Below are 21,236 nucleotides of genomic sequence, written 5' to 3' on the forward strand. Positions count from 1 at the left end.
GTCAGCAATCCAGAGCAGTGGTTGTGAAATGCAGGCCCCTCCACTGGGAAGAAGTCTCCTTCATAAGAGCTGCGCTTCAGCTGAGCTTAGTGGTACCTGAAACGTGGGGCAAGGCAAAGAGCACCCAGAGCAGTCTCCATCCCATGCCATCACCCTCTCCCTCCCCACTCCCAAACTAGTCTCCCAAGTGAAACGTAGGGGAAAGCCAAGGAACAGTGGAACGGGTGGCACTGGTAGGAGACCTTTGCCAGGCAAATCCTGTTTGGAGCAGCTGAGATACTGTCGTCCCTTCCTTCATGTGCAGTTTTATTCAGCCCCTTCAAAGTAGGTCAAGTGTGCTGCAGAGTGGGAAGCAGAGGGCGTGGGAAAGGTTTCCTAGGGCTTTCAACTATGGAAAAAAGTCCTTCATGAGATTACATTCCAGCCTCTGCGAGACCAGATGTTTCCTCAAGACTGTAGGTTGTTGAAGAGGGATTGCATGCACTTGTTGGGGACACAATCAGAACAGAGCCAGTGGCACACTGGCCTCTGTGGGTGCTGACAGCGTCCAGCATTCTGAGAGGGCTTTGGACATGCCATTGTAGCTCTTTGGCTGTTAAATGATGTGGAATCCATATGAAACCTGCCAGTTTGCCATCAAGTTTTCCATGGTACATGTGAAACAAAACCCAACCCATGTCTATATGAAGTTTGTTTTCTTCCCCAACTGTATATATGTTTATTTCTATATCTATTCAATTACTTACCTGCACACCTATTGTAATGACAGGATTTTGGAATGGCGGAGGAATTTGCTACTAAAGCACTGGAGTTGAAACCGAAATCTTACGAAGCTTACTATGCAAGAGCAAGGGCCAAGCGCAGCAGCAGGTGAGGAGAGAGACAAGTGCAAGGGGCTGGTCTCCTCAAGCCTGGCCACCCCCATGTAGGCATCCACCGTGCAAAACCATACCTGTGTCTCCATGGGAAAGAATGGCAAAGCAGCATTTCCTGAATGAGGCCACAAACCTCTCAAACTCCAAGGTTACACTCTCCCTCATTTGGCAATTCCTGGAGGCAGCTGAATGCAAATGTTTGGGAGAGGTTTATCTTGGTTGAGCGCTGAAACATACGCTGGAAACCTTTGCGCCAAAGTTGGGTGTTAAAACTACACTTTAGTTCAACCACAACTTGGACTTGAAGCAAAATGTGACTCATTGACAGCCCTGTGGCCTGTGTTATGTCATCACAGTGATCTCTTCTGCCCTTAAAACCTGTGAATCTCTCTGTCCTACAGCACTTTCTGCAAGGCAGAAGCTGCTGCCCAGCTCTGCGGTGGCTGCACCAGCCAGGGAGCTGTCAGCCACAGCTCGTGCCCTGAGCACTGCAACCAGCTTCTAGGGAGCTGCAGCACTGGGATCTCTGTGTCTCAGATGGAACCCAGAAGATTCCCCCCCGAAGGCTAAAAGATGTGAGATTAGATTCATTTTAAACCCCATCAATGCCGTTCCTAAATGAGGAGGGCTTGGTCTTGCGTTCTGGGCTCAAGGGCTGGGTGCACTGTCATTGCACGCATCTTGGGTTTAAGCTTTGCATGGCGGTGTGGAGAACCACCATAGCCAGAGGTACGTTGTGTCCACTTGTGAAAACACCATAGCTCGGCAGCCACCACCACCACTTGACTTTCCATGCTCGGGGAATGTGTGGAACCAGGCTGCTGGCCCAGATGATGCTGTGCTGCCGGATCCACCAGGTCTTGATGTGGGAGGTGAAGCCTTGACCTTCTGTTCTGCAGAGAGGTCCTGCTAGCTGAGCCACACTGACCTAATGCCTTTCCTTTCACGGGTTTCCTCTCCATTGTTTCCAGAACACTTGTAAGGAAGCATAAAAATCAGGTTCCTTTCCAGATAATATCAGCCTCCCCACATACAAGCGTCTTTTTCTCCCCAGGTCACTCCAGCAGAACCTGTCACCACTTTGGCTTTTCTGCTCTATTTCCCAGTTGAGGTCTGCACAATTTGGGGAGCAGGATGCTTTTCCTTCCTCCACCTGTATTCCAACAGCTTGTACAAAAGCTGAGGCTGGTGTTGGGAGGCACTGGGCAGTTCTTCCACTGGGATCATCTTCCCAGATGACAGTCATGTTCAAAGAGAGGGTTTTGCTCAAAAGCCAACCATGTCCCTGTAAATGGTTGACAACCCCCTTCCCTGAATCCCCACCTTCCTTTTACTCCTCACAGGCTGGCCTTTCCCTTGCAGAGGCTTCCCTGGGCATTCACAGGCTCCCATTCCTTGACTCCATTCCTTGATTTGGAAGAAGTTAGCCAAATCCATTGCAAAACTGGAGAGCCAAGCCTTGCCTAAAGCACTGACCCTGGGAGCCCCTGAGCTCCGGAGCCAGCCCTGACGCTGTGTGGTCTTGGCATCAGCCAGAAGTTACATTTTCACTGGCGTAAGCAGTTGCAGCTCCATCAAAGCTGCTCTTGTTTACAGCAGCGGTGAGCTTGGCTCTTGGTTATCTCTGCGTTGGTTTCCCCTTTGCTGTAATGCAGGAGCAAAGCTCATGGTGGTGCTGTGAGAAGTAATTAGCCTGTAGCACACGCTGTAATGCAGACAGGAGTTTTTGCCAGACTGGGTTGTGCCATCTCAGGACTTTGTTCCCTTCCTCTTCTCCAGAGTGGCTGGCAGTGTTTTCCTTCAGTTTGGATAAAATAAACCCGAGGGAGGCACATAAGGCAGAGTTAGAGAGACGCAGCACGTGGTAGCAATCACAGGCAGTAACAGGGGCGAGCCACTTAACCCTCAGGAGCCTCCAAGAAGGGCTCCATTCAAATCTAGAGTAATTTCAGTTCTCGTTTCTGTCCCTTTGTCAAGCAGGCAGTTTTCAGCAGCCCTGGAGGACCTGAACGAGGCCATCAAGCTGTGTCCCAACAACCGGGAGATCCAGCGGCTGCTGATGCGGGTGGAGGAGGAGTGCAGGCAGGTCCAGCAGCAGCAGCAGCAGCCGCCGCCGCTCCCGGTGGAGCCTGAACCTGAAGCCCAGCACGAAGAGCTCTATTCTGTGCAGGACATCTTTGAGGAGGAGTACCTCGAGCAGGATGTAGAAAATGTTTCCATTGGCTTGCAGACAGAGTCCAGGCCAAACCAAGGGCTGCCCATCATCCAGAGCCCACCCCCATCCCCAGCTCACAGGGACTCAGCCTATATTTCTGGCTCACCCCTTGGCTCTCATCAGGTCTTTGATTTCAGGTCCAATAGCTCCGTGGGTTCACCAACCAGGCAAGGGTACCAGTCCACATCTCCTGCTCTGTCTCCTACGCACCAAAACTCACATTACAGACCCAGTCCTCCACACACATCCCCTGCTCACCAGGGCTCCTCTTACCGCTTCAGCCCACCTCCTGTTGGAAGTCAAGGGAAAGAATATCAGAGCCCACCACCTTCTCCTCTTCGCAGAGGTCCTCAGTATCGTGCCAGCCCCCCAGCAGAAAGCATGAGCGTTTACAGGTCACAGTCTGGTTCCCCAGTTCGTTATCAGCAAGAACCCAGCGGGGTCAACCAGCTCCCTGGTAGACCAAAGTCTCCGTTATCCAAGATGACGCAGAGGTCTTTCCAGATGCCCCAGCTCCCCGTGGCCGTGCCGCAGCAGGGGCTGAGGCTGCAGCCAGCCAAGGCGCAGATCGTGAGGAGCAACCAGCCCAGCTCAGCCGTCCATTCCAGTACTGTAATCCCAACCGGTGCTTACAGCCAGGTTGCCCACTCGATGGCCAGCAAGTACCAGTCGTCGTCAGGGGAAATGGGGGTTAGCCAGAGCAGGTTGGTCTACCAGGGCTCCATCGGGGGCATCGTTGGTGACAGCAGACCAGTGCAGCACGTTCAGGCGAGCCTCAGCGCGGGAGCGATCTGTCAGCATGGAGGGCTGGCCAAAGAAGACCTTCCACAGAGACCATCCTCAGCATACAGGGGGGGGATGAGATACAGCCAGACGCCCCAGATAGGGCGAAGCCAATCTGCTTCCTACTATCCAGTGTGTCACTCAAAGCTTGACCTGGAACGTTCTTCCCTCCCCGCCAGCCAGCTGGGCTCTCCAGATGTGTCTCATCTCATAAGAAGACCCATCACAGTTAATCCCAGTGAAATCAAGCCTCACCCGCCGACTCCAAGGCCCCTGCTCCACTCTCAGAGCGTTGGCCTCCGCTTCTCTCCCTCCAGCAATAGCATCTCCTCCACCTCCAACCTGACTCCCAACTTCCGCCCTTCCGCTTCGATTCAGCAAATGGAGATTCCTCTCAAGCCAGCTTATGACAGGTCATGTGATGAACTCTCACCAGTCTCTCCCACTCAGGGGGGTTATCCCAGTGAGCCAGCCCGTTCCCGGACCACGCCGTTCATGGGAATCATAGATAAAACCGCTCGGACTCAGCAGTACCCCCATCTCCATCAGCAGAGCCGGACCTGGGCTGTGTCATCAGTGGACACTGTCATTAGTCCTACGTCTCCTGGCAATCTCCCCCAGCCGGAATCATTTAGCCCGCCTTCTTCAATCAGCAACATTGCCTTTTATAACAAAACCAACAATGCACAGAATGGCCATTTGCTAGAGGAAGACTATTACAGCCCCCATGGGATGCTGGCCAATGGGTCCCGGGGAGACCTCCTGGAGAGAGTCACCCAAGCCTCCTCGTATCCCGACGTCAAGGTGGCAAGGACGCTGCCTGTGGCGCAGGCCTACCAGGACAACCTGTACAGGCAGCTCTCCAGGGACTCCAGGCAAGGGCAGACATCCCCAATCAAACCAAAGAGACCATTTGTGGAGTCTAATGTGTAAAAGACGCTTGTTGGAGTAAGACCCTCATGTTTTCAGCACACACACTTCCAAGCTTGATTTCCATGCATATTATTATTATTATATTATTATTATTATTATGATTTCTCTTTGGTAGCTACATGACCAAGTTTCTCCGGTACTTTGTGTGGTGGTCAGACAGCCATGCACATGCTCCAGCCCTTTCGTTCCCCAGCTGACCGTGAAGCCAACATCAGCCAAGCCAGTATCGTTTGCCCAATTCCAGCTAAGTTTCCAGCCGGGATACCTTAGTGCGTGGTGCGGGGTGGCCCTGAATCTCCCCTCCACAGCGGGAGGTAACCAAGAGACAATCGCGTTCAATTTAAGTTGGTTTCTTTTGTCTTGATGAGCTCTGACTCAATTCTGATGGGCATTCCTAGCGGGAGCAGAGCAGGGATCACAGGAGCCTTTCACAAGGCTGCATCCTTGGGAATGCCAGCCAGGTCATTTTGACTCTGCCCCTCAAAGAGCAAATTACCCACAGCGAGCAAGGGCACGATGTGTTTTGACACCAAGTAGCTATGCACAATCACCATCCTGCTTCATCTGGTGTAGAGCATTTCAATCCGAATTGGATTCAGTGGATTCCTTCATTGTTTAATCCATCGGCAGCCAGAAGGGGTGGGATCACACTGTGCTTCGCTACTTTGCAAACTACCTGCTGGGTACCTCGACACTGATTTGCTCTGGGGCATTTTAAAGGCATTGGGAGATTAAAGTTGGCCCTTCGTATGCCTTGTAATTAGCCGAGGGACTTGGCCACAAACCTCTTGCATGTGAACTGGGATGGCAACACTTCACCCCGTGAGCAGACGACTGCATCTCACACATAGCACCGTGTTTCCACTGGGACGGTTTGACGCTGGGGGTTTCATTTGGTGGGTTTTGCAAGGAAAACCAAAAATCTCACTTAGAAAATGAGATTCGAGGAGGAAAATGGCAAGTTTTAATGGTTTTTATTATTATTGTTTGATGATGAGGCTGCATGATGTGGCACGATGGTTCCCAAGACAGGAAGGGTCCTCCTGCAAACCCACCCTGGCAGCATCCCCCGAGCCGGTGCCGTAGCAAGGGCTGCACTCCAAGATCCATTCCCAAAACCTTGGAAAGCCGTTGCCATGTTCCATATCTGTACATGGTAGAGACCACATTTTCCTTTCTAAGGAGCTGTAGTTAAAGAGAGATATTTATAATTTATTTATGTGATCTGTTTCAGGACTTCTGTTTAGGTTGTTTTTCCTATTTTTTTTATTCAAATGCAAATCCCATTGGACAGTGGGAAAAGGGGGAACAGTTCCAAAATCCTTTTCATAGGATTTTCCATGATCTTTCAATTATCCTCTGACTTTTTTTTGGGGGGGGGAGGGTGTATGGAGGAGCTCTCTTTACAGACTCATTGACTGCTGGTGGGTTTGTAATCTGCCTTTTCAGTTGCGGAGAGTGAAGGGTGGGATGAAGATGAGGGAAAGCGATAACTGTAGCTTGTTTTAAAGCAAAATAGTGCCTGTTGCCTGATGCTGAACCTCCCTCATATCAGCTCTTGAGATGTCAGTGCTGAGCAGGAGCGGTACCTTCAGTGTTTCCAAAGGGCTATGCGAATAGATTGCAAGACTTCTTGAACCAAACCCTGGGGTCCAACCTGGTGTAAATGGGCAGATCCCCAGCACCACGTCAGTGCAGCTCCATCCATTTACACCAGCTCAGGACTTGGTCTGAAACTCTTTAAGCAAACCCTGGCTTCGATGGGGCCATTCCAGTTTCTTTCTGTGTGTGGATCAGCACATCTCATTGCGATTCTGTGCCTGGGATGCGCACACCTTGGGGTGACAGAGGCTTGTGTCTCACAGACATGTGCAGGGGGGGTTTCCTCTATGGGCTTTGGCAATTTTTGTGCTCTTTGGGGCTGTTTGGTGTTTGTCCAAGGGATTTGGATTGAGGTTGGTGTTTCGTTTCTCGAGGTGCCTCCCAGTGCTGACTCTTTGCTTCCTTGCAGGGCTCTGTAGAGCAGGGGGGTAGACTGGGAGACCCCTTGGTAGGGCAGGCTCCCCGCAGCTGTGGGGACACACAGCTCCTTGCACTGTTCCTCTCCTTGCAAAGGGGGTGTGATGGGCTTTTTTTTCCCTTCCTCTCTTTTTTGAAGCAGCATGTTCTGCTTTGTAAGGAATAACTGATTTCTTCTCCGCATACAGTGCACCTAAAGCTAGGACATGCCTATCCGTGGGTCTGGAGTAGTCGCTTTGCTCAACGCCTCCCATCCTCCAGCTTTCTGAGCCAGTGAGTAGCTTCCTCCCTTTAGTTGCTTCTTTGAAAGGAAAAAGTAACCGAATTCAGCCCCATCCCTGTTGTGCACGTCCAAGCGAGATGCGCTACGGCTGCGAGCTGGTTCTCTCCACTGGGATGCAAACGGGATGGTGTGGGAGCAGTGATGGAGCCTATGCTTTGCTTTCCCTATTCACTGCCTCGTGCTCCCAGTACTGTCCTGACACATCCCCTCGCAGCACTTCTGTGTATAGCTTTTGGGTTGATGAAGATATTTTAAGGGAAAAAGACAACAGCTCACACTTGTAACACAAACACCAAGCTGCAAGAAGGCTTAAATACTGCAGTGTGCAGGTTTGTTCACAATACCACGTGCTCACATTTCTCACAGGATTCTTGCACTAATGGTTTTCCATCTGTTCTCTCTGTAAATGGGTGCACTTTACTGTTTGAATTTGTTACTATGAGAAATACTGGATATTTAAGCGTGAGTAGTGTCTTCGTTAGAGAAATAGCAAAGCAGCTCTTGTCTCTTAGTGTATTTTTCAAAAAGGAGGAAAAAAGCAAAGAAACGAAGCAATGAATCCGAACATTTATAGCACAAGAACTGACTCTTGTATATAAGCATCAACAGATTGAGTAATTTTTAACTACAAAATGATTTGCAGTGGCTTTAAAGCACTTCCCCAGCAATTCTCTTCGGGAGGGTTGAGGCAGGGTGGCTGCTGTGGTACCCAGGTGAGTAAGGAGCACTCTTCTCCCTGGAAAAGCCATTCCCTGTGTCCTCAAAGTCACGCTTTGGATTTGGCAAGGAGGAAAAGCAGAGGTGGTTCTGTGCTGTGCTGTTGTGCGTGGTCCTGTTGGGAAGCGCGCTGTTGTCCACGTGGCTCGGTGGAGCTCAGGTCTCACTGATGTCCCTTCACTTTCTCATCTCAGATATATATCTAGCAAGCCCAGGCCGCGTTGTGGGAGCATGTGCAGAGTTCCAGACACGGTGCTGTCGTGTCCATCTGTGCTGTGTATTTAATTACTCTTTGATTAATTAGGATGTGGGATGATGCTGCCAGCAGTGCCTCTGTCCCCTCTCTGGCTGCAGTGGCACCGCTGGCGAGCCCCTGTCTTGAGATTGAGGAGGATTCTTGGGTGCACGAAGGAAACCAGTTTCTTGGTGACATGGAAACCTCCAGGTTTGGTTCCTGGGGCACGTTGGGTGGCAGTGCTGAAGCTGACCCATGTATTTAGGTGACCTTCCCACCGGGTGTCTCTCATCCTCTGCCCGCAGCCACTCCGGGAGCTGCAGAGCCGGAATCTTCTCTCCCAGCTTGGGGTGTCCATGCCTGCCATGTCCCTCGGTGCGGCTCTTGGTCTCCCAGGCTGGGAGGATGCTCTGGTCCCATGGGAGCAGACTCCTGCCTGGTTGGGAGCTGTGCAGGGTCCCCACCAGCCCGGCTGGGAACAGTGTTGGAGGGCTTTGGAAACAGTCATTAGTGGGCATCTGAAGTGTTTTGTAAAGGGAGGGTTTTACCAAGACCGTCAGGATTGGTCTCTGAAGGGGTCTCTGAAGGGCACCTGGGAAGAGCACAGGCTGTGCCAGATGAGCCGAGGTGGTGTCTGTCCATCCATCTGTCCATCTGACTCCGGTGCCCGCAGGTGGGTCCATCCGAGCACTGAGCCTTTGGGGGTGTTTTTCTTTAACCTGGCTGTAAAGAAAAACCTCTTGGTGAGTGTGAACACTGTGTGTGCGGGTGACAGACGCCTCAGCCACGCTTGGGTTAGGTCCAGAGCCAGGGTGGCTACAGAGATCCTGTCCCCTCATGCAAAGGCCGCTGTATATTCAGGGTAACCCAGAAGAAGTCGAGCTCAAACCGAAGTGCCAGCTCCGCCTTACCTAGAGAAACAAGCAAGCCAGTGTGCCTCCTCTTTCACGCCAAGGGGGGTCCGCAGCAAGCTGTTGCAAGCTCTTTGCTGGTTGTACTTTGCTTTAGTCTTGGGAATTCAGGATAACTCTTCTGTTAATGGTGTTTAACCAAGGGCTTAGGGGAAGAGCTGTGGTACCTGCCGGGACCTCTGCGGATAGATGCCTTCACCCCATGCTGGTTGCTCTGACCAAGTCTGGTGGGTGCACGTTGGACACAAAGCACAATGGTTGAAAGTGAACCTGTGATCTTATTTTTCAGATGTGTGTGAATAATTGCTGGGATTTATTTTTTTTTCCGTTCGATCAAACTCTTTTTTCTAATACAAACCACTAAGGGCTCAATTCTTTAGCAAGATGCATTCGTGTCCAACTCCTGACTATACAGCTGGATCTCACCTCAACTGTTACAGACCGACCCGAGAGAAAACACAGCGCGACCGTCACCGGGAGAGCCAAGAGACACCAAACCCACCCGCTGTATCCTTCCCTCCTGCTCATCTCCTCGCTGTCACGGTACTGGGGAGTCAGCAGCCAGGTCCCATCCGACGGGATCGCGTCCCATGGCTGCTGTGCCAAAAGACTTTGTCCCTTCTGGGTGATGCTGTCCGGGGCCGTGCTGGGTGGGTTGGAAGCCTCACGCCCAGGGACTGGGTCACTTCACCGCAGGGCTGCCTCGCTGTGCACCAACAGCCAGACACTGGGAGCAGCACCGTGTGCCACGTCAAGTCTGTTCTGTTGCTACACCGATAACCCAGAGACTCACGTGGACTCTGCCAGCGCTGCCGGTGTCAGCCCTGTCCAAGCCTTTTCTTTCCCATAGTGTTGCATTCAACGTTCCGTCTCCCTTCTGTCTTCACACCCGAGAGGAGCTGAGTTTGGTACAAACACGTACAGTACACACACCTTGTGCTTTGTACAATTCCCTGGCTACCATCCTCCGAGACACTTGCTGGGAAGATCTTTAAGACACTTACAATTTTCCTTTAGCTTTTCTATAACTCTGATGTAAAGGACTTTCTCTCTCTGTACAGTATATTATTCAATGCATGTTCTGTTCTCTCTACCGATATATTGAACACCACACAGTTGTGATATTGTGCAGTGGGAAGAGCAGCCCCTGCCAACAGCGGAGGCTTTTGCCTCTCATGTATAAGGAAAGAAGAAAACATATTTTTTCCTTTGCTGTATTTGCTTGAGCAGAGTTTTCTTGTCTGTACATGTGAGCTGTGAGATAGATGTGAAAAGTTCAAAAGAATGCATTTCCCCCCCCGACCCCCAATGTATACAGATTGTAATCTGTACAATGAAACTGTATGTATGAACAAATGTACTTATTTATAAATGGTTAACACTTGGAGATGGCGTCTGGCCTGGGGTTCTTCCCATGCGTGCCACAGAATTACAGAAGAGTTTGGAAGGGACCTTAAAGCTCATCCAGCTCCAACCCCCTGCGACGGGCAGGGACACCTTCCACTAGAGCAGGTTGCTCCAAGCCCCGTCCAAGCCATCATCCCTTGTCCTATCACTACAATCCCTGATGAAGGTCCCTCTCCAGCATCCTTGTAGCCCCCTTCAGACACTGGAAGCTGCTCTGAGGTCTCCACGCAGCTTCTCTTCTCCAGCTGAACAGCCCCAATGTTCTCAGCCTGTCTCCATACAGGAGACGCTCCAGCCCTGGATCATCCTCATGGCCTCCTCTGGACTTGCTCCAACAGCTCCATGTCCTTCTTATGTTGAGGACATAACCTCGGAACATCAGGACAGCACGAGAGTCCAGTCTGGTTGTCACTGTGTGGGGATGGGGACATGTCACCACTGGGAGCAGGAGGGGATGGAGGCAGTGCTGCTCCTGCCCTTACCAGATGGGTGTCAATAAGACAGGACAGGGAATTGTGTCACTGGGGCCGCCAGGCCGGGCTGGATGCGCAGTGGGAGGTTGTGGGACATGGGCCATGTGGCTTGGACCAGGGGCTGTGTTTGCTTGGCAGCGCAGGGATGCAGGAGCCTCACCCATGGGGCTGCTTGTGCCATAAGCCAGAAGGATGCTTTCAGCATATGCCAAACCTCCTCGTGGCAGTGGGTCTCCTGCACTTCCATGGGTACGTCCAAGACCCTGGCGGTGTCCAAGATGCCTGTCCTGGATCTCTGGACATCCCCTGGAGATGTGCCCATGGGGTCCCTCCCGCAGCCACCACCACGCTCTGCAGTGCCGGTTGCTCAGCACAAGCCCACACAGGACAATCCCATCCCAAACATCCTCCCTGCCCTCCCCAGCCGCTCGGAGCGTGAAACGATGGGAGACAGGAGGAGGACAGGGTTGGCTGCAAACATTTATTAGGCTGAGAGCACCCACCGAGCAGACAACACGTCGCACAAGAGGGGAGAACGTTTCAGACACGAAGATGCTGAACCTGCACAGACCCTGGGGTCGTTCCAAGCCCCCAGGAGCCCTTTGTGGGGAGCAGCCCCAACGCGTGGCCACATTGGAGGGTGAGTGGGAGATCTCGGTGATGGCAAAGAACTCCTCTGAGAACCATCTTTGGGCTTCAGCCAAAGCTCCCACTCCTGGTCCCCACAGTGGGGCAGAGCCCGGGGACCCCCATCCTTCATGCCCCAGCGCCGCCACCAGCCCCTGCCTCTGCCTATGCCCCGTGGGGCTGGAGGCAGGCTCAGGGGCACCAGGGGCTGCGCAGGGCAGGGCTGAGGAAGATGAAGGCCAAGCGAGGCTGACTCCAGCGGGCAGCAGTGTTACACCAACAAGCGTGTCCTTCCCCAGCATCACCCTGAGCTGGGCAGAGCCCCAGGGCACCAGCAAGAGGGAACACAGGGACACCCCACAGACACCGCAAGGAGCCCATGTCCCGAGGGGACATCACTGGCTGCCACCGCCGGGGCTCTCACCCTCTGTCAGGGTCTTGAAGTCCATGGAGAGGGCCAGTTCCTCGGCCAGCGGCGGGCGCTTCCACTCATCCCGTGTCAACACGTAGCCCACCACCAGCCCGAAGGCCACCAGCAGCACCCCCAGGGTGTTGGCCAGGACGCCCTCGGGCACAAAGCGGCTGTAGGAGTCCCTGTGGGGACACGTTGGGATGCTCAAGCCTCTGGCGGGGTGGGCAGCCTGGCCCTGCCTGCGACCCCTCATCATCCTCTGGGCGCACCATGGGAAAGGTCCCTTTCCCCTAAATCAGAGCGAAGTGCCCAGGTGCTGTTTGCTTTGGTGACAGCAGAGGAAGCTGGTGGCACTGCCCTATAGCAGGGCCATAGGAATCCCCACACCTCCCCTGCCAGATGTGCTCCCTCAGCCAGAGGGAGGTGGCTCCTGGGGTGCCCCATAGCTCTGTCCCCATGGATCTGGGGCTGTGAGGAGACCTCGATGTGCATCTGGAGCAATCTGTGTTCTCCAGTTGCCAAGGCAGAGGCCTTGGGGACAAGTGCAGCCTGAGGGCTTCTGAAACCACGTGGCTGCAGAGAGGCAATGGCACATCCCCATCCGCAAAGAAAACTGTCGCAGGATCCAGCCCTTGTTAAACATCATCTGGGCAGTGACTCAGCAGCCACAGAACTGAAGGCCTTGGTGGGGGGGAGATTTAATAGCCACGTAGCCACAGCTTGAGCAGGAGCCAGACTCTGCCCATAGGGCTGCAGGGGGTCAGGGGAGCCTGGGGTCTACCACCCCCCAGCCCTGTCACCCACCTGATGTTGAAGAGGAGCATCTCAGTGATGCCCAGCAAGCAGGCAGCGATGGAGAGGGCAAAGAGGGCGATGCCGAAGAAGATGTGCTGGGGCTTGTAGCGGCCACGCAGCGAGAAGGAGGCACCAGGCAGCAGGAAGAAACCACAGCCCAGGAGCCACTGTGGGGCACGGGGATGTTACAGGGGGCTCTGTGGGGCCCCAGGAGGGTGCTCAGGGCGCCCCCAGCCCTCACCTGCAGGAGGTAGAGCACGAAGGCGGCCATCCCACACCAGCTGTGCAGGCTGTACATGTCGGGGATGCCCTTGGTCCGGTGGGACTCGAAGACAGCGATGATGCCTGTGGAGAGGAGCCCATTACCACCGGGGCCAGATCCAGCCCTATGCACCCATCCCAGCCGTGGTGCTCACCCACGAGGGCAATGAGCAGCGCCAGGCCATGGAGCAGAGCATGCAGCGCCTTGGTGGATCGCTTGGCCTCGTTCCTGAACACCCGGTACACCAGGAGAGCTGCCGGAGAGAGGGCACATGAGCATCCATGGGGGTCCCCCACCTCCCCGGCACCCCGCATCTCCCCGGGGTGCTGCACGCTGGGAGTTGGGGGGGTCCCGGAGCATCTTTCCCAGTCTCCGCTTGTCACCACTTTGTCCCCTTCACTCCCCGCTGGGCTGCAGGGTCCCGCGGTGCTGCTCACCGTCACCTTGCAGGAAGACCATCCCCAGCACCATGCAGAGCGGGTGCACGTTGAACTGGAGGGGGCTGTGCCAGGCCACGCCGCCGCGGTAGCAGCCGAGCCAGGCCCCCGTGGTGACCAGCAGCGTCAGCCCCAGCAGCTGGGACACCGCCACGTACGCCGAGAGCCCGGCGGGGCGGGCGGGCGCCGCGGCCCCGTCCATGCTGCGGGGCAGAGGGGAGCGAGGGCTGGCGGCGGGGTCCCGCCGCGGGCAGCGCCCGGCTCCGCCCTCACCTGCCACGGGGCCGGGCGCTTCCTGGTGCCGCCGGGGCCGCTGCGTCACCCGCAGCCGGAGGTGGCTCCGACCGGCTTGTTCCTGCCCCAACCCTCCTGCCCACAGCCTGCCTGCCCCGGCCCTCCGCCCGCAAGTCCTGTCCTCCATCCCCATCCCTGTCCTCTACCGCCGTGCCTTCATCCCCCTCCTCCATGCCCATCACATCCCTTCATCCGCATCCCTCCATCCCCATCCCTCCATCCCCATCCCCATCCCTTCATCCCCATCCCTCCATCCCCATCCCTCCATCCCCATCCCCATCCCTTCATCCCCATCCCTCCATCCCCATCCCTTCAACCCCATCCCTCCATCCCCATACCTGTCCGTCCACCCCCATCCCTTCATCCCAATCTCTGTCCCTCCATCCCCATCCCTCCATCCCCAACCCTGTCGCTCCATCCCCATCCCTCCATTCCCATCCCTCCATCCCCATTCCCCCATCCCCATCCCTGTCCCTCCATCCCCATCCCTCCATCCCCATCCTTCCATTCTCATCCCTCCATCCCCATCCCTCCATCCCCATCCCCCCATCCCCATCCCTGTCCCTCCATCCCCATCCCTCCATCCCCATCCCTCCATCCCCATCCCCCCATCCCCATCCCTGTCCCTCCATCCCCATCCCTGTCCCTCCATCCCCATCCCTCCATCCCCATCCCTCCATCCCCATCCCTGTCCCTCCATCCCCATCTTTTCATCCCCATCCCTCCATCCTCATCCCTCCATCCTCATCCCTCCATCCTCATCCCTCCATCCTCATCCCTGTCCCTCCATCCCCATCCCTGTCCTCTAGCCCATGCCTCCATCTCCCTTCTCCATCTTCCTCCCTCCATCCCCATCCCTGTCCCTCCATCCCCATCTCTGTCCCTTCATTCCCATCCCTCCATCACCATCTCTGTCCCTCCATCCCCATCCCTTCATCCCCATTCATCCCACTCCAGGCCCATCCCATGGCCCACCCTTGCCTATTCCCCAGCCCACCACCCCCAGAACCACACAACAACTCCCCCAAGCCCTGCTAGGGGAAGACATCACAGGGATGAGGAGCCTCAGGACCTCCCTTCTATGACCAAACTGGTGTCCCTTGGGGACATGGGGCTGAGCAAACCCTCGTGCTGGGCAGGGAGCAGACACACGGTGGTACCCAGCCCCACCAGAGACCTGCCCCATGGCCCTCACAACCCACCTGCACCCGCGTCGTGCTTCCTGCTGGGTTATCCCTGGGGATCAGAGCTGCCACTTCTCCTGCTTCCCTGCCAACCGGGGCCAAAGTCCCACCTCTGCCCCAGCCCCACTGCGGCTGCCCCTGGGGAGGAGCACCCGGCAGCCAGACCCACGGTGCTGCCAGGACTGGGGGGAGCTGTGGAAGGGAGTGGGGGGGGATGCATTAAGACCACGCACACACTTTATTCCCAGCCACCTTTATTGGATCAGCCGGATAAGTGAGTTAAGGGAATTGGTTTATCCCATTAGGTTGCACTGCAAAGGCAGCCTCATCGCCCAGGGCTATGGCATGGACACGGGGACCAGGCTGAGGTGATGTGCAGAGAGAGGCACCATGTCTCTCCTGCACCATAACAGCCCCCCCCAAACCCTCAGCACTGCCATGGGGCTGCTGGTTCCAACGGGAATCCCAAATGGGTACCCACATGGCCCCATCCTGCCAGATGCAAACATCTGGCCCTGGGCACTCACACAGGGGGACAGCCCGGCCCCATGCTGAGGATTAGGGATTGGGACTGACCCCCCCAAGCCATGGCAACCGGCAGTGGGACACTGGGAGGTGCCTGTGGGATACCCATTATCCCTAAATCCATCCCACCAAGTGCCGGGAGAGCTGGAGGCATCTGGGCCCCTCGGAAAAGCCGCCCCATGATGGGGCCCTGCCTGTCCCCTCCCGCTCCCCATCTCTGCCCCCTACATCCCCAAGCACGGCCCCAGTCTCCGCTCTCTCATCTCTGCCCTCGATGGGGGCTACAGGCTCATGTAGGGGACGTGGCTCATCCCGCTCGGAGCTGGGGGGGTCTGAGTGATGTATTAGAGGGGATTTGAGGCAGCGGCCCCCCCCCCCCCGCACCCACCTCCGTGCCCCCCAACCTACCTGTGCGTGCCGGGAGGTGCCGCCTGCGCCGGGCCCAGCGTGACAGTGTCTGAGCCAGGGATGGGGCCACCGCGTTGGCATGGCAACGGAGGATGGAGGGGGGGCTGCACCCCGGGCATGCTGCGGGGGGGGTAATTGGGCCCCGCTAGTCACCTGCACCCATCAGCAGCACTGGGGGGATGTGCTGGGAGCCAGAGCCCCTGCAGGGCCCTTGGCGGGTGGGTTGGGGATGGGTGACATGGCCCCGGGACCCCCCCACCTCCATCTACACCCCCCCGAAGGGAGCCCCTTCAGGAACACCAAATACATCCTGAGCCCCCCCCATCACCCACCCCCCCCCCGGGATGTTCGTGGGGGAAAAAGACCTGGAGATGGGAGATGGTGAGAGAGGTGATGGGGGAGAAGATGGAGATGATGGGGGAGATGATGGGGGAGATGCGGGGTTTTCCCCTTCTGGCTCTGGCTAGCTCGGAAGGGTCTCCCCCCGTCACCCCCCGCCCTGTCTGTCTGTCTCACAGGGCGCCACTAGGTGTCAGCAGGAGCCCGCGGTGCCGGCGGGACCTGGAGCATCCTCGGCTCTGGATCATCCCTGGGATGCAGAGAGACCAGGTACGGACCAGCTGGGATCGGAAGCATCCCTGAGTCTGGATCCCCACAGGGACCCGGAGGCAGAGCACCCATGTGAGCCAGCGCACCCTCACAGCTGGAGCACCCATGGGAGCTGCAACATCACCACCCTCACAGGGAAGAACTTCTGCCTGGTATCTAACCTGAACTTCCCCTGCATCAGTTTGAACCCATCACCCCTTGTCCTATCACTCCAGTCCCTGATGAAGGTCCCTCTCCAGTATCCTTGTAACCCCCTTCAGACACTGGAAGCTGCTCTGAGGTCTCCACGCAGCTTCTCTTCTCCAGGCTGAACAGCCCCAACTTTCCCAGCCTGTCTTCGTATGGGAGGTGCTCCCTGAGCATCTCCCTCCGTGGCTGCACCTGGGTTTTGGCTCTGCTGAATCACACCATGGTAGTGGGGGGGCTTGTACCCCACAGCACAAGTCCCCAGTGGGGAGGAGAAGGTGGTGGGGTTGTTGGGGGGGGGCTTAGTGGGGTCTTTGCGTGCCTTTGCTCAGGAGGAGCTGAGCAAAGGGAAGGCCAAATGGAAGGGCTGGGGGGCAGAATCCAGGTCCCAGCAGCCACTCCAGGTCCCAGGCTGAGAGAGCTGGGCTGGGGCAGCCTGGAGAAGAGAAGGCTCCTGAAGGGGAGACCTTAGAGCAGCTCCAGTGCCTAAAGGGGCTCCAGGAAACCTGGAGAGGGGCTTTGGCCAAGGGCCTGTAGGGACAGGCCAAGGGGAATGGCTTTAACCTGCCAGAGGGGAGATTGAGATGAGCTCTGAGGCAGAAGCTCTTCCCTGTGAGGGTGCTGAGGCGCTGGCACAGACTTTTCCCAGAGAAGCTGTGGCTGCCCCATCCCTGGCAGTGTTCAAGGCCAGGTTGGACACAGGGGCTTGGAGCAACCTGCTCTAGTGGAAGGTGTCCCTGCCCGTGGCAGGGGGTTGGAGCTGAATGAGCTTTAAGGTCCCTTCAACCCAAACCATTCCATGGTTCTATGCTTCTATGATGAAGACCTGTCACACTAAAAACAAAGTCCAGGCCCCGCTGCAGCTGGACTGGGGGCAGAGTCCCAGCACCACCACCTTGATCCTTCACCCTGAGGAACAACCCCTCTGCAGCAGGACACAGGGAATGGTGCTGCCATGGGAGCTGCTGCCACCTCCCACGTACAGCCGGCCTTTATCACGGGGTGGTTGTTTACCAGAGTTATCTGCTGAGCCATAAAAGTCACCATAAACTGCAAACCTTGAGCTGTCAGGCTGGGCCCCAGCTGAAAAGGGCTGGAGGGTGTCTGGTCAGACACCACAATCCAGCTGAGCCCCTTGGAAAAGCCTCAGAGGGGGTCCATCCTTTAGGACACCTGCCAAGACAAAAAGCTTTGCCCTCTGCTGAGACCAGCACTGGTGTAATACAGTAAGAAACAGCTTTATCCATGTTCCCAACCACATCCAGCTGAACTATCTTGACTTCCAGCAGCCAAAATACATCGCAGCCTTCAACCCAATGTGATTAAATGGACATGGTTGCTTGTTCCATCCATACAGCTGGGACAAACACACACGACAGGGTTTGCTTGGGGTCCCTGCACCCACTGCCACGGTGGCAGCAGCTCCAGAGCCAAACAAGCCCCTGCAATGCAGAGCACCCTCCTCTTACCAGGGAACAGAAAGCCGTTTGTAACCAGCTCTTTAATTAAAGACATTGCCAGGGGCATAATGGCTTTATTAAATCTGCCTGAGTTTTCCCTCAGCTGGCAAGAATGAAATCCGGCCTGTGATGCTGGACAGCGATGTACTGGTCGGGTAGCAGAGCCAGTGCTGGCTGTCCTGGCACGGGGCTCAGGGATGCTCGGGGCTCTCACAGCTCCATAGAATCAACTCTGTTGGAAAAGAACTTTAAGATCATCGATCAAGGCCACCACCAACCCACGTCACTGAGGGCCTCATCTACGCAGTGTGTGAACACTTCCAGGGACAGTGCCTCCAGCACTGCCCTGTTCCAGTGCCTGACTGCAGATGAGTGGATGCTGTGCCTGTTCCCTGGCCAAGCCTGGCATCAATAGGAGCACCATCAACTGATAATTTATGGTGAAACCAGCAGTTCCCATCCTTCCCCCTGCTCCCTCCACCAGACATCATCAGATTACCATTTTGCTGATGTAACCTCTTCTAGTTTGTTGGATTTGGTTTGGTTTGGGTTTACCTTCCTAAATCAAGTTTTTATTGCTAAGAAATGCTCATTTGTAAGATGCTTCCCCTGAGGATGGTGATTCGAGAGCCCGGCTGCCTCCGCTGCTGCCTGAAACAACCCCAGTCACAACAGTCCCCCACAAAACCCCAAACCTGGGGCAAAATTAACAGCTTGTCACTAAATAGAAGGATAAAGAATCAAAGGCATGTTGATTCCAAGGAGGTGCCCGCGGGGTAGCTCAGGATTAAGCACTGATTGCCACTGCGTCATGTCGGGGGGTTGATCCCCAATTCTGTAGCATCCTGTGAAGGCTGGAAAACAGGTGATCCCCAGTTGGAACAAAGCTTCCTTGGGAACCTGTATCCTTCCCAGGCCGTGGATAGCAGCAACCTGGCTGGAAAAGACGCTGGTTCTCCTCCTGGCAGCAATTAAGCTGCCTTGTCCTCCTCCTGGCCGGGAACACAGCTCTGCTGAGCTGGGCAGGCGATAGCATCAGCGCAGCCGGTGCAGACACTTCATCTCTTTCAGAAGAGGCTGAAGGCACGTTTATGGCCATTTTTTAGCAGCAGCTTGGATAAAGAGCCATGATAACCCTCTCCGGGCTCGCAGAGGATGATGAATGCTCCCAGAGCAGTCACGCTCACTCTCCGCAGAGCTGGGATTGGTTTCGGTTATTAAAGAAAGGGTAAAAAGGGAGAAACAATCAACTTTGCCATGTTATATTGGGTAATGGGTGCAGAGGGAACACGTTGGCCTCTTTCCTTACCCTGTATCAGTGCCCAGCTCTGGCTGGCTGGTGAGGAAGGGGGGATGGAGGGATGAATGATGGGGAATGAAGGGTGAGAGATGAAGGAGGAAGGATAATAGAGGAAGGATGAAGGGTGAAGGATAAAGAATGAAGGAGGAGGGACAATTTCTGGCCAGGCTTTTATTTCTTTACCAGTGACGCTCCCAGCCACATGCCTGGCAATGGGCACATCTTCTGGCCCCATGCAGCCAGCCCAGCTCACGTGTGTCTCTCATACCTCTTGATGCCATAAACCCTTGTCCTAGAGCAACTGGGTGCTGGGGTGAAAATCATGCTGATAAGGAGCATTTCTGCTGTCTTCAGCCTCCCTCAAGAGCTGAGTGTGCACTTCTGGTGATAAAGCAACAACCATTTCTCCAGGGCTGGGGGTAAGCTTCCCATTGCCCGTTGCACCCAATCCTTCTGCAGAGAGGACTCCCCAGGCTTTAAATACATCTTGTATTCAGGGAAAAACTGGCAACAAAACCCCCCAGTTTTGGGGGTGTTTCTTTTTTCCAAAGGATGAGAAGAAAAGCTGTTCATTTAGATTAAATACTTGGATTGCTGAGGTGGGGGTTTTTCCCTCTCCCTCGTGGCATCATTGCTGCATCTGGGAAAGGAGCTTAGAGAATGATACACTATGATAATGGATTGAATTCATCAGCAAATAAAGCAGGAGCCTTTAAACTTGGTGTCCAGAGGGGGGGAAAGAGAGGTACTCTGTGCGGTGATTTGTACCAATGGATGCCGGAGCTGTCCTGCCCAGGAAACCACAGCCACTGGGGAAAGTGGCTGCACAGCCAATATAAAAAGCTCTTTTTGAGGTTGAAATCAGGAGAGAATCCTTCCTCTTCCCTCCAGAAGCTCCTTGGTTGCTCAGAGGGATGGATCAGACTGACAGGCATCTTGAAGCACCCTTGAACACTTTGAGAAATGGGATGGGGAAGCCAAAAACGTGGTTTATAATAAAAGAAGGGAGAAATGGGCTTGAGCTGTAAGGCTGGGGTATACCCAAGAAAAATCACCAGCTTTTCCCAGCCAGCCCCGGGGCCCCAAATACCTGCTCCTTTGCACAACCACCCTCTCCCACCGCTCTCAGAGCTGATGCTTTATAGCTCCCCTAAGACATATTTGCTGTCAAACTCCTTATTTCCTTATTTTTGGGGGACTCTGGGGTGTGGAACCGCACCAGGGGGTGCCTCTGCCTCTGCCAGGGGGGCTTTGGAGGCCTGTCAAGCCAAGGAGCTTATCCCAAATGCTGAGAGCAAGTCGTGCTCCTTCACAAGTGCAGGCACACTGCAGTGAGAGTCCGGCCATGGCACGCGTGTCGGAGCACACGCAGTCCATGGAGAGCGAGGACAATGTCTCCATGCAGCTGGTGATGGCGATGCAAGACGATGGAAAGCATCCTCCTGGCCCAGGGCAGCTGCCAGGGACACCACATCTCACCCAGCATCCCTGCGCCTGCATCCCTGCCAGCAGTTCAGCATCCGTCTCCGTGGCAACACGTTTTTCACATCCTTGGATACCTCCCGTCCCTCTGTGGTACTGGCAGCCCCGGTACCCTGCACACTGGGAGCAGATGGGTGTCCTTTACCCACTCCAGCATCCCTGAGAGAGGTGGGGAGAGTGGGCACCAGTCCCCCTGCTCTGCAGATTGTCCCGTGGGTGTCTCTGAGCCCATCCTTGGTGGGTGCTGGGACACAGCATGGATTCAGGGCAGCACAGAGGCACCAATATCTTCAAGCTTACAAGCATTTCACTTGCCTTCCTGGGCCACCAGCCACTTCACCCGCCAGCACTCTCCTGCATGTAGGATGTATTTCTGTCTGATCCGAGCCAGAGCTTTATAGGAT

At 55.3% G+C, this 21,236-nt stretch overlaps 2 protein-coding genes across 12 annotated transcripts in view; one reads left to right on the forward strand and one right to left on the reverse strand.

Annotated features, from left to right (window-relative positions):
• Positions 1-10,358, forward strand: part of TANC2 (tetratricopeptide repeat, ankyrin repeat and coiled-coil containing 2) — a 239,415-nt gene extending 229,057 nt beyond the window's left edge. For all 11 annotated transcript variants that reach the window (XM_030508833.1, XM_030508827.1, XM_030508829.1 and 8 more), the window contains 2 exons: positions 770-870; positions 2,856-10,358. In XM_030508833.1, coding sequence (XP_030364693.1) covers positions 770-870; positions 2,856-4,806 — 2,052 coding nt within the window. In that variant the 3' untranslated portion in view covers positions 4,807-10,358. The remainder of the gene's footprint in view (positions 1-769; positions 871-2,855) is intronic.
• A 953-nt stretch (positions 10,359-11,311) lies between these two features.
• LOC115617853 (cytochrome b561) lies at positions 11,312-16,278 on the reverse strand. Its single transcript, XM_030508841.1, has 7 exons — positions 15,796-16,278; positions 14,881-15,054; positions 13,385-13,587; positions 13,102-13,200; positions 12,927-13,030; positions 12,695-12,852; positions 11,312-12,072 (listed from the first exon to the last, which is right to left on the reverse strand). Exons 3-7 carry the CDS (start codon positions 13,584-13,586, stop codon positions 11,874-11,876), a joined length of 762 nt encoding a protein of 253 aa, XP_030364701.1. The 5' UTR covers position 13,587; positions 14,881-15,054; positions 15,796-16,278; the 3' UTR covers positions 11,312-11,873.
• Between the last annotated feature and the right edge of the window lie 4,958 nt (positions 16,279-21,236).

The sequence above is a fragment of the Strigops habroptila genome, chromosome 19 (genome assembly GCF_004027225.2).
Source record: "Strigops habroptila isolate Jane chromosome 19, bStrHab1.2.pri, whole genome shotgun sequence".
NCBI lineage: Eukaryota > Metazoa > Chordata > Aves > Psittaciformes > Psittacidae > Strigops > Strigops habroptila.